The sequence below is a fragment of the Vombatus ursinus genome, unplaced genomic scaffold (assembly GCF_900497805.2).
Source record: "Vombatus ursinus unplaced genomic scaffold, bare-nosed wombat genome assembly UNPS02010461.1, whole genome shotgun sequence".
NCBI classification, from domain to species: Eukaryota; Metazoa; Chordata; class Mammalia; order Diprotodontia; family Vombatidae; genus Vombatus; species Vombatus ursinus.
This window is the reverse complement of record NW_020950239.1, coordinates 10,648,387-10,661,324: the sequence shown is the minus strand read 5'-3', so window position 1 is coordinate 10,661,324 and position 12,938 is coordinate 10,648,387. Positions and strand designations below refer to the sequence as shown.

At 44.5% G+C, this 12,938-nt stretch overlaps 1 protein-coding gene across 2 annotated transcripts in view; it reads right to left on the bottom strand.

Moving 5' to 3' along the window:
• Positions 1-12,665, bottom strand: part of SHROOM3 (shroom family member 3) — a 38,152-nt gene extending 25,487 nt beyond the window's left edge. Inside the window, exons 1-3 of one of the 2 annotated variants that reach the window (XM_027854637.1) lie at positions 12,515-12,665; positions 4,213-7,369; positions 2,119-2,195 (exon numbers count right to left, since the gene is read on the bottom strand). In XM_027854637.1, the coding sequence (XP_027710438.1) occupies positions 2,119-2,195; positions 4,213-7,369; positions 12,515-12,573 (3,293 nt within the window). In that variant the 5' untranslated portion in view covers positions 12,574-12,665. Of the gene's footprint in view, positions 1-2,118; positions 2,196-4,212; positions 7,370-9,081; positions 9,130-12,514 lie in introns of those variants that run through there. The other variant, XM_027854636.1, reaches the window with a different exon arrangement.
• Between the last annotated feature and the right edge of the window lie 273 nt (positions 12,666-12,938).

Genomic DNA, 12,938 nt, shown 5'->3' with positions numbered 1-12,938 from the left:
TCCTCTGTCCATTACGTCACCTAGCTGGCTCCCTAGGGCAGCACATGCCTGTTCTTGTTTGTCCTTCATTCTCGAAGAAGACCATGACATCATGACATGGTGATGCCATGACTTGCAAATGAATTGGATTTAAGTGAGGGAGGGCTGTGCTCGGTCACCAGCCTCACTTTCTTCTCTGGAGCCATCTGGGTCCAGTGGCAAATTCCAGCTACAAGGGAGACTGAAGCTACAAGGTGTCTGGAGGTCTAGCCCCAGTGGGCACCAAGGTGATTGGGTGTCTATTTTTAATTCAATATTAATATGGTGAGCCTTAGGAGGGATGAACAAGCCCAAATCACCAATGGAGTAAATCAAAGCAGCCATGTTGATCTGAGTAGCCCCAGCCTTCTGCATCCCCCTCTCCCCTTGAGATATGGACGCATTCCTCAACCTCTCAGTGCCTCAAACAACAATTTTAAACTTGCTTGACTGGCACCAGAGGACCAAATTTCCACACCAATGATATCATGAGTCCAGATCAAATGCCAAAAAAATCAGAGCCAGACCACATGGGCTGGCTCTATTGTGTGACCCCAAAACAAGCAAATAAATTCCCTTTGGGGAAAAAAGAGTACATTCTCTTTGGAAGTTTCTACTTAAAATGTTGTTTATTTCTGAATCTGAAATATTCAGGTCTCATCTAGATGTCTATTATGTCTCCTTTCCAAGAATGGAGGCAGCTAGGTGGTGCCATAGTGCATAGAGTGCTGGGCCTGGAGTCAGGAAGACTGGATTCAAATCCAACCTCAGACACTTAATAGTTGTGTGATCTTGGGCAAGTCACTTAACCTGTTTACCTTACTGCACTGGAGAAGGAAATGGCAAACTGCTCCATGGACAGTATTGGCACGCTATGCTCCACAGAATCACAAAGAGTCAGACGTGACTGAATGATTAAACAACAGCAACAAAGACCCTGGGCAAGTCCCTTAACCTCAATTACTTCAGTCTCCTCAACTTTAAGATGGCGTTCATAATGGCACCTACCTTCCAGGGTTGTTGTGAGAATTAAATGAAATAATATTTCTGAAGAACTTAGCCCAGTGTCCAGTATATAGTAGGCGCTTAATAAATGCTTATTGTCTTCCTTCTGCCAAAGGATTTTGGATAGCTAATTCTTTGCAAAACAAAACAACAACCTGCAAACAATATTAACAAGTGCTTATTCTCTTCCCTTTCCTCAAAGGATCTTTGATAGTTAATTTGTTGAAAAACAAAGCCACATTCTCCGAACTCCACTATTCTAGGATTGCAGAAAGTCTGTCTCTGAGGTAATTTGCCATTTCTAATTTTCCTGTTTCAATGCCTCATTTTGTGGACTAGCTTATGAAGGGTTTCTTCTCCCAAGATTTCCTTCGATGTGATTTGATACTCTTGGCATAAAGTCAGTGACTATATAAGACTTCCTTAGGACAGACTGGAGAAGAGGAACCTGCCCTGATGTCAGGACTGTGACCTCAAGGAAGAGAAAAGGCATTTAGTAAGTGCCTACTTTGTGCCAGGCATTGTGCTAAGCTAATTACAAGTATTATGTCAAGGCTGATGCCCTAGAAGCAAACATTTTCTTCTAAGGGTATCATACTCAAACCCTAATATATAATAACTCATAGAAAAGCTTAGAAAAAAAACACAAAAAGAAAAGGTATGCATGTGTTTAAACAAGTTCAGGCGACACACCGGCTATCATTTATAGGACCGGCAAAATTCATGGATCCTATCTCATTTGGTTATAGAGTTGGGGAAGAAAAGTGAGTGAGAGAGAGAGGAGAGACGAAGACAGAAAGAGAGAAACAACGACACAGAGAAAGACAAAGACAGAGAGAGACAGAGAGGGAGGGAAGGGCAGAGGGAGAGAGAGAATGAGAGAGAAGACATAGAGAAGAGACAGAAATGGGGGGAGGGAGGAAGAAAAGAAGGGAGAGAAAGGAGAGAGAGAGAAGAAAGAAAGATGGGGGAGAGGAAGGGGGAAAATAAGGGAGACAGAGGAAAAGGGAGAGAAACAGACACAGAGACAGAGAAGAGAGTGTACCAGCAGCTGCCTGAGTAAAGAAAAGAGGCTGCAGAAAGAGATGTGCATACCTGGATCCAGGGCCAGCCACGCAGGAAGGAGCCTTTCCCAGAAGGCTGTAGTCGGTGTTCCCCCTCAGAAGCGTATCCTAGAACACAGAAGGATCCCGGAATCACTGACCACACCCCAGAGGTTCCTTCACAGAACAAGGTCATTCCTTAGGAAGAGCCTGTGCTAATCGCCCGACTGCCAGACCACTGAGCTGAGTCGTGAAGTTTGCCCTGTGAGCCCCAGCTCAAATTTTAAACGTGATCTTCTGTTTTCTGAAGGCTTTACGCTCCAAGACACTGTGAATGTCTGAAGCAGCAGGAGGGAAAGATGGGAGACAGGTGGGAGAGGCAGGTAACACACCTGTATTTTAAAATAAGCAAAACTCTCAAATGAAGTAAGTTGGACCCAGTTCAGCAAAGTTAGAAGGATTTTGGCCTGATAAACAGAATGAAGGGAATTCCCTTTGGGGGATTCCCCATCTGATATCACTGCCCCTTAGTAACAAAGGATCATATTTTTAGAATGGGAAGAGATTTTATTAAGTCTAACCCCTCCCCACCCCATCTTTATTTTACAAATAAGGAAACTGAGACACAGGGTGGTTAAGTGGCTTGTCCAGGGTCACACAGCTAGTGAGTATCTGAGGTAAAATTCGAACTCAATCCTTCCTGCCTCCAGGTCCAGAGCCTGCTCCACTATACCACGCTGTGTAGCTTGTTTGGCAGGTGTATTTAGATGTCAGTATTTTGAAAACAGTATGATTCGGTGCTTGGAATCAGGCTTGATTATGATAATGAGGTTAATATCCCCCTTGTCTTTGACTTTGCTGAGATGAAAGCCATATAATGAGCCCTCCTTCTCTCACCTCAAAAATCCTTTATTTACACATTACTGCACTCTCCTCATTAACTTTGGCCGAACTTCTGAAAAACAGCTGAATCCTCAAAAGCTGAGAAAATTCTACTTAATTACTAATACTTACACTCAGGGAGGTACAGATTCATGGGACTTAAAATTAAATTAGCATCCAGAAATGTAGACCATCCACATTCTCATTTTAACTGACAGGTGGTTTCTGTGAGGTCATTATATCTCTGATACGAGGGGCAGCTTGGTAGCACAATGGATAGAGTATAGGGCCTGAAGTCAGGAAGACCCGAGTTCAAACCAGCCTTAGACACTCGCTAGCTGTGTGACCCTGGGCAAGTCACTTAACTTCTGTTTGCCTCAGTATCCTCATCTGCAAAATGAGCTGGAGAAGGCAATGGGAAACTACTCTAGTATCTTTGCCAAGAAAACTCCAAATGATGTCATAAAGGGTTGGCCCTGACTGAAAAATAACCAAAAAACAACAACAAATAGGAATAATACATGTCCCTTAGACTCTTCATAAAAACCTCATGAAATGAGGTCAAAGAAGCCCTTAGCCCTTTGGCAGATTAAACCTATAATCGATGTAATGTGAATAAATCAGATAGTTATGTTGAAGAACAAATTCTGCTTTTAAATGTATTAGCCATGAGCAGAGGAGCTAATAAAAGTCAATTTGGGGCTTTATCTCTTATGGTTTGGGGGACTCATAGAAGGCACAACAGGTATTACATAAATTCTTAAATATCAAGATATTTGGTGGTGATTGAGCTCTTTTTGGGAGAGACAGTTGAACCAAAATAGAATCTTTCATTAAAAAATAACTTTTTTCTGGCTACATACCCATGAAGTCATAATTTAAATGACATTTCTTTATTGAAGAGAGGCCAAAATAGTGCTCTGTTTGACTTCCGTGCCCACGGTGCCCCTATGATTTCTATTCCAGGGTCTCTGGTTGAAGTTAGGAGTAATTTGGAATCGGAGGGTCTAAGTGTGAATCCTCTCTCTGCAGACTGCTAGGCTTCAGTTTCCTCAGTTATAATGAGATGATGGGGTTGGGCTAGATGATTGATAAGGTGCCTTTCTGCTCTAAATCTATGATCCTTGCAAAAACAATTTTTATCTTCCTGTATGAGAAGGAAATGGGGGGCAAAGTGAGGGAGGAAACCGAGGTCAGTAGTAGTTTATTCGATAGGGACAGTTACTACACTTTCCCATGGGTAGAGAGGTATGATTGCACATACCTGACATTTCTTATCTGAGATGGGGGACGACCTGGACCTCGAATGGAAAGGGACAGTCTGGACATCTGACCTGTCGAGCAGATCTTCGGCTGACATGGACTTTCCCGCCCCCCTGGTCGCGGTTGCCAGGGGAGATCGCTTCTCATGGGCCCAAGGCACTTTCTGTGGATGAGTGGACTGGCCATTGGCCTCTCCAAGCCAATCCGCCCTCGCTGACTCCCTCTTGGGAGGCCAGTGCCTTTCAGCATGGAGAAGGCTACTGGCGAAGGAACTGCTCCGATCTCGTGGCACGCCCCGCGTCCCGAGGCTGCTTCTCTCTGTGTTCCCCACAAATTCTGTGGGCAGGGTGGCAGACCCTCTCCTGGGGAAGGGGTTTTGCTCCTGCAAGGAATTCCTGCTTGGGGCCACGGTGAGGCTGTGGCTGTCTCGTCCGTGACTGGCCGAAGGGGATGGCCTCTTCCCCGTTTTGCGTTGAATGTAGTCAGCCAGGGCAGTCTGCTGCAGCTGCTTCAGCTCAGGCCTGGAGAGGTTGAGGGTGGAGCAAGCTTTCCCTTCCCTCTCAAAGATGCGGCGCCTGTCTGCCACTGTGTTCTCCGGGAAGCCAAAGGGCAGGTCCTTCCTCTGGGGATAGCAGGCGGGCGGCTCTTCAGCCCCAGATACCCCTACTTCATTCATCTTCTCAGGCTCTGAATAGGAACGCTTCTTTTGTTCAGCTGTCAGTCTCTTCCGGCCTCCAATTCGGGCCACCAGGGCCGTGGAGTCTTCCCTAGGTGGGCTCCCCTCGGCTGGAGTGATGTTATGTCGTTCCTTGGGGATATGAGGTGAAGCGGGCATTGCTGTTATTTCTGGGCTCCTCAGCCCCAAGTGGGCAGAGGCTGGCCTCTGCCTTGCCCCTTGCCTTGCCTTGGATGCTCCGGGGGGACCCAGATCAAGATCCCGGCGTCGGAACGAAGTGGCTCCCAGGACACGGGACTGAGCATCCTTGATACTGTTCCGATAAGCCTGGTTTAAAGGGACCTCCAGAAGCGGTGACTCAGGACTACTAGATCTGCCTTCTCTCCACAGGGCTTCCTCCTCTACGTTGTTGGAAAGCTGGAAGGTGCTCTGGCTGCGTTGGAGGACAAAAGTGTTTCTGAGCGGCTTGGGGTCTGGGTGTGTGGCTCCATAGCCACCATTTCCAACCCTCCTCGGCTGATGCTCGGCTGGATGCCAGGAAACCCCTTCGGGTTTTTTCTTACTCTCTTTGACCAGACTCTCCCTGATACCAAAGGATGGACTTGTTTCTAGGAAGCTTATTTCACCATGGGGGTCTTCAAGGCTGATCATGGAACTTCTGTTACTGGGTGTCTGTTCTAGCTTGTTGGCCCTATAGATGTAGCTGCTCACGCTTGAGGGTCTCCGGGTCTCTTGTTCACGTTGCTCAAACTTGCTGACCTTCTCCAACACGGAGCAGTGGGGTTTCCCATAATGAGAGGTCGGGAGGGCATTGCCTGAACTACGCCGCCCCCGGCTTGGGTTGGACGCCTCATGCCTTGGTTCAGAATTATGGAAACGGGGTGGCCCTTTAGGTCCTCCCTCAGATCTCACGTGGGAAGTCTGACAGTCTGAATGGTCCCATCGTTCCAGAACCACCTTTTTGGGCTCTTGTTCTATTTTACTCACATTGATCAGACAGGCGGGTCGACTGTCAGGGTTTCCCTCCTGAGGTCCCATTTGTATCTCCAGGCTATCTCGCCTTCTGGTGCTTTTGGAAATAGTCTGTAGAGATAAAATATTTGAACTTGTTTGGTCAGAAGTGCTCCATGCGTCCTTGGCGAGGCCTTCTCCTTCCGGTCTTGGTTGGAGGTAGCTGTTTTGAGATTCCTGGAATTCCGCCCTCTTGGGCTCGGAGGGTCTGAAAAGTGGTTTGCCTTCATTGACTTCCTGCAGGGCCTGAGGGATGCGATGGTTGCAATGCTGCACCCTGTCATGCACGCTTTCTCTCCCATTGGGGAGAATATTGTTGCCTTCCAAAATCCTTGGCTCATCTTTCTGCAGGGAGGTGCCCCTGAGGTTCTCAGGCTCTGATGGAAAATGTGGCTTATATGGGGAAAACTTGCCCATGGTTTCTGACTTCTCCACCAGGGGAGGTGAGATATATTCTGGTGCCTGGTAAAAGATAGCGGCAGACTTACTGGGGCCATTTTGATTCCCATTCTCAAGAGCCGCCTTCTTCTCACAAGTGCTCGGGGGAGCAGGATAACCATGTTCCTTGGCGAGTGCTGGGCATAGCATCCCATTACTGCTCATAGAAGGCTGGGGCATCTGGGCAAAGTGTGGTTCAGGTGAAGGTACAGGGTAGATGCTGGTAGGGAGCAGAGGCTGGCCTGGTTGGGTTGCTTGGGTATACTTTTGCTTGGGCTTCACCGGAGGGCTATTCTCCGGACTCTTTTCCAGGACAGGGTGTAAATGTTCTTCTGGAAATGAAGTCTTTAGGGATCCAGGGAAGCTTGATTGGGGCCGGCCGTACCTGTTGTGCTCAAGGCTAGACCAGGAGCTGGGCCTCTCATAATGCCTGAGAACTCCAAAGCTGCCGTTCCGAATTGGGGGCATGGGAACATCCACTTCGTGGGGTAGGTTGTTAGAGTTTGTCTCATGGGAACTGCAGTATTGTTGGTTCCAAGATAGCAGTGGCATCCTACCACCTCTGGGATGACCATGGCACCTGTCATGCTCCTGACCATCCACTGATCCCTGGGATTCTCCACTGGGGACAAGCAGTGCCGAAGAGTTCACCTCGTACTCTGCGGAGATGCCTCGCTTGATATCATAGACTGTCTTGACATAGCGGATGTCGGCCTGTCTCATTCCTTCCGATAGGCTGCGTTGGGTGGGTGTTGTGGCCACCGCATCAGAACACTCCTGGGCAGAGACGCTGGTGGGGGGATACTCGAGGATGCTAGAACTGGTGGAGAAGGAACTATAAGCAGAGTCTCTCTTGTTGTGGAGGTGGGTAAGCTGATCGATGCTACCGGTGGATTTGGCAGGGGAGAGGAGGTGGCATGGAGGGTAGCTCCCACTGTGGTCCAGACTCTCCATGCTTCCCTGGGAGCTGTACTGATCGGGGCTCCTTCTTGGATAAGCATGGCTATAGTTAGAGACATCACTTGTAGAGGAGCTGGAAGGGAAAAGAGAGAAAAACAATTAGTAACACAGAAGATTTATGATTTAGCAGACTCAGAAGTCAGCTCTCAAAGACTCTTTGGGGCAGGTAGGTGGCACAGTGGGTAGAACACTGGCCCTGGAATCGGGAAGATCTGAGTTGAAATCCAGCCTCAGACAATTACTAGCTGTGTGACCCTGGGCAAGTCATATAACCCTGATTGCCTCAAAAACAAACAAATAAAAATACACAAAACAAAACAAAGAGAGTCTTTAATGTATATTTTTTTAAAGAATTCAATAGCCTATAGAAATCTTTCCTTATTGGGATAAGTGGAAAAAGGTACAAGAAAGAGGACTAGTCAAGTGCAGCTGTATGACCCTGTCTCATCTTCTGTGAGTTATTTTCACTTCATCATTTTCCTTAATCAATTTTCACTTAATTTTGCTTAAAAAGGACTCATAACTCATGCTGAGTGAAGTGAGCAGAAGCAAGAGAACATTGTAAATGGTAACAGCAACATAGTGCGATGATCAAGTATGATTGACTTAGCTCTTCTCAGCAATGCATCAATGATCTAAGACAATTCCAAAAAGACTCATGATGGAAAATGCTGTCCACATCCAGAGAAAGAATTATGGAGTCTGAATGCAGATCGAAGTATGCTATTTGCTCTCTCTCTCTTTTCTTTCTTTCTTGTGGCTTTTCCCTTTTGTTCTGATTCATCTTTTACAATATGACTAATGTAGAATGTAAACTTATTTAGGGAAGGAACTATTTTGATTTTGTCCTTCTCCTAGTATAGGCATACAGTAGGTGCTTAACAAATGTTTGTTGGATTATTGAGTCTTTGCATTGGGTTTTCATTTTGAACCCCTTGAAAAACATTTATATACTCATGATATACACAGTACTGTGGCATCAGGTCTCACTAAAAACGTTTCATATGTAGTTGTTTATGTACTGTCTTCCCTATCAGACTCTCCTTGAGAGTAACCCCAAAACCTAATACAGTTCCTGAAACATAGTTCCTGAAACTTAATAAATGTTGGTTGACTAACTGATCTGATAGAGGGAGTATTAAAGGATAATTTCAGTGAAATCCCAAAAATAACATAGCTCGTAGCCACTCAGCTTTCTCATCTGTATGTATATTTGTCTCCTTACTATCTTTAACACCCTGTTCTCCAGCCCCCCACTGCACCCTCCTCACACCTTCCCCTTCCTGCAGCTAAGTCCTGGAGCCAGGGCTAGGGTTTGGTAAAGGAAGGATGATGAGCATCCATTAACATGGCAGCTAGACCACTAGATGCCACTGGTGTGCCTTGGAAATGTGCCTGGCAAACACATACAGCTGGGTTCCAAGCAGGCTGGGAAGGGGCCATCTGCCAGAATTGCTGTTGCCATCATAGAAAGCCTTCGGCATGAAATGAATAGATTACAGGATGATTTGTGCAGGGTGATGGAAGAAACACAGATTTCTACTGTAGCTTTTGAAGTAATGTGAGCCTTTCTTTCTTTAACCCACCCCACACAGCTCTTTTGAGCTGACAAGTTGTTGTATTAAGAAAAATGTCCTAGCAATGGATGGGCAGCTTGAATGAAAAGGGTCAGAAGTGATGGGGAAAGAGGTGGCAGGCACTCGTGTCAAACCATCTCCAGATTTTGGGGAAAGAGGAAAATGAGAATTCCCCTCATGTAGGGCTCTGCCATTCCTTCTAACTGACCTGTAAAGGAAAAAAGTTGCACCAGATCAGAGGTTCTTAACTTGGGATTCACAGATCCCCCTGGGGTCCATGGATAGATTTCAGAGGATCTGTGAGTAGAGATGGTAGAAAAATGATGACCTTATTTTGACTAGCCTCTAACTGAAATTTAGCATTTCCTTCAATAATTCAAAAACATTAATTTGGGAAGGGGTTCATAACTTTTACCAGACTGCTAAAGAGGTCAATTACATTAAAAAAAAATTAGGATGAACTAGATTTCTGTTCAGTCTCTGATACACAGAAGTCACTTAACCACTTAAAACTTTCACTGTCCCAGGAAATGCCTGAAGATTATAAGATGTAGAAGAGGTGGCTTATCTGACCCAGGAGAGGGAGGCTTTTCCCTGAGAATTCCCTATAACAGAGAAATCGCAGATTCTATTTAAAAAAAAAAAAGTGCTATAAACACAAGCTGTCCAGGTGGTACAGTGCATAGAGTGCCTGGCCTGGAGTCAGGAAGATTTATCTTCCTGAGCTCAAATCTGGCTTCAGACACTTACTAGCCATGGGACCCTGGGCAAGTCATTTAACCCCATTTGCCTCAGTTTCCTCATCTGTAAAATGAGCTGGAGAAGGAAATGGCAAACCACTCCAGTATCTTTGCCAAGAAAACCCTAAATGCGGTCATGAAGAGTCAGACGAGACTGAAACAGTAACAACAGAATTATTCACGTCTGGGAACGTGGTAAATTCTGTTTTCCTACCAATCAAAGGTTACCCTGATACTAAATTCTCTCAACTTATCGTACAGCTTTTGGTCTTGGCTTCCATCAGAGACGAACAGGGAGGTGTGGGTGTGTATTTAGTGCTCAACACATCCATCAGCTAAAGTATACCCCTAGCCTAAGGCAGTTTTATGATTCTCATTTATATGGGTGGCTTAACTCTGTTTACATTCCCTTTGTTCACAAACAAAAACTGAAAAACTCCCACTTCTGGAATTTTAGGAAAGGGATAACCACCCCCTCCAGTCCTAGCATCAGGCCCCCTGGACAATCAGACCCCTGGACAATCAGACTGCTAACTGATTCTAGTTCACTCAGGTTCCAAGTTTGTAGGTCAGAGGGACCTCTCTCCAATGCTTTTGGGAGCTGGGACTTGGTCCTCTCCTAAATGACAAACAAATTAAAAAATTATTTCATGAAGAGGAGAGAGGAACAAAGAATACTAGGGGGTAGGGAGAAGGAGGCAAAGTCATATTTAAACAAAATAACAGACAAACAAAAAACAATGTCTCTCAAAGATGGTAACTGTTAACCTTTGGAAATCTCCCACTGAACCCCATCTCCCACGGAGGACTGTCAGAAATCATCATGATTTTACTTACAGACACTCATCAAAATGACTGTACTCCAATGGGCACGGCCTCCCTGCTGGCTCAGCCCTTTATTTTATGTGGGAATTTGGATTTATTTCTCTTTGGGAGGTGGCCAGTTGCAGAAGCAACGGAGATAAGGAACGTTGGCTTGCATTAAGCGTATCTTAGCAAGGAGCTGGGCATGGTTCTTGGATCACCCCTTTCCATGCCCTGCTCCCCCCTGTCCCAGAAGAGGGTGTGTTCAGGCCATCTTCTGGGCTTCGGTTTTAAACCTTGCTGGAAGCTGGAGCTTCTTATTGTATTTCTAAAAAATATTATCATTTACATGACTAATGTGAAAATATGTTTAATATGAATGTATATGTATAGCCTATATCTGATTGCAGGCTGTCCTGTGGAGGGGGAGAAAATTTAGAACTCAAAATTTTATGGAAGTATATTTTTAAAATAAAAATAAAAAAAATTAAGATATTGCCATTTAAAAAATCTAAAGTTCCATTAAATTTGACATATGCTTAGGAACGTGCTCCATGCAAGGCCTGGTGCCATCTTCTAGAAAGAGCTAGATGATGGTTTGGTGGAGAATGAAGTGGTAGCTGTGTCCGGAGAAAGGTTTTCTACTCTTACATGGACTCTTGACTTGCCATGTAACCTTAAGAAACCTGCATAAAAGGCTTTTCTGTTAATTCAGTGGGAAAACATTTTTTTTTTGCAAGTACAAATCATGGAATAATTAAAAGTTTTTCTCTATGGATTTGGAGTCCTTTGTCAATAGCTTTGGGAAATCCATTTAATCCAAGAGGTGTTGGACCTGGCGTCAGGAAGACCTCTGTTCAGATCCCATCTCAGACACTTACTAGCTTTGTAACCATGGGCAAGTCACTTAATTTCTATAAACTTCATGCTCTGTTGGACTTAGTCATCTGAAATCTGTAAGATGATTTCCAGATGTAAATCTATGAACCCATGTCTCTTCCCCAGTTTTTCCTAATTATGCAATAGTCTCATAAGTAGCATCTGGCACATAGTAGGTGCTTAGATATTTGTCAACTGACATAAACTGACGCAAGACCCTGACTTATATTAGTAGGCCAACTGCAAAGTAGGCAATGATTTGAAAAGTAGGGATATGAGAAAGGGAGAAAAGAAAAAATGGGAAATAGATGAAGTAGGATGTCCATGCAGAGGGTGGAAAAAACAAAGATTAAAAAGAACATTCTAAGAAAAAAATGAGTGCACTTTTTACTCCAGCAAGCAAAGCATCTGGAATTTTCTCTTGAAAATAAAGAAGAAAGGTGTCTTTACTATAAGCCAAAATTTGGCAATACTCCCCTCAGTAAATAGGCTTTGGCAGGGAGGAAAGTTTCTGTTTGTTGTTCTTTTTAGTATAGTTTTAAAATGTTTTACTAGAGAAACAGCCAATCTGAAAATGTATAGATCCCTCAAATAGGCAGGCGGAGATTGGAATGATTCTGGATTCCCACCTCCCACTCTAGGAAGAGATTTAACATCAGGTTCTGCTCATGTATTAAATTCTGGAGAGGGAGGAATTGGGGGAAGGGGGGTGGCAAGAAGGATGGTTTAATCCTCAGGGTTCATAAAAAAGTATAATCTTTAAAAAAAAAATTTCATTTCTCCCCCCATATGTATAAAGCCAATTTTTAACATTCATTCAAAAAAAAATTTGAGTTCCAAATTTTCTCCCCTCCTGCTTAAGACAGTAAGCAATTTGATAGAGGTTATTTACAGGCAAGCATGTAAAACATGTTTCCATATTAGTTATGCTGTGGAAGAAGAAACAGACCGTTAGGGAAAAAAATACAGAAAAAAAAAGAAAGTCAAAATAGCATGCTTTGATCTGCATCTAGATGCCATCAGTTCTTTCTCTGGATGAAGATAGCACTGAGGGTGTATTTTATGAAAGAGAGAAAAGGACACAGGCTGAAAATGATGTAAAAAGGGAGACTAAGAGAAAAGATGTTCCATTCTGGGCACATCACTGGGAGAGAAACCAAAAAACCCGTTGTCATTCTTTGAGTCCACTCAGCCACAGCTGAGGTGTCTGCTACAGACCTGGAATGATAATTTTGGTGCCAAGGAGAACCAATCGTGCCCTGAGATATTTGCATCATGCTGGCATCAGTCCGGTCCTCTCCAGATGTGGTTGAATGCCAGGAGTGTGGTCGGCTCACAGGTTCACTGCACCTGGAGAGAGAGAGAGATAGGAAAGGCAACCCTTCAGTGTCGGCAATATCACAGCAGATTCTTCATGAAGGCTAACACGTGAATTTAGAAGTTTAAGGTGGCATATTTTCATATATCTCAAAGTAACAAGTATATACTTATAAAGGCTCTAGAGAATATTTCTATCAGTCATTCTCTTACTGTTCCTACTCATAACGTCTTCAAATGGCCAAGCTGCCCTAATGTTGTTGTGGTTATCATCATCAACCATTATCATTGTTATATCTCATTTGGCTTCAATTGTTCCATGGGC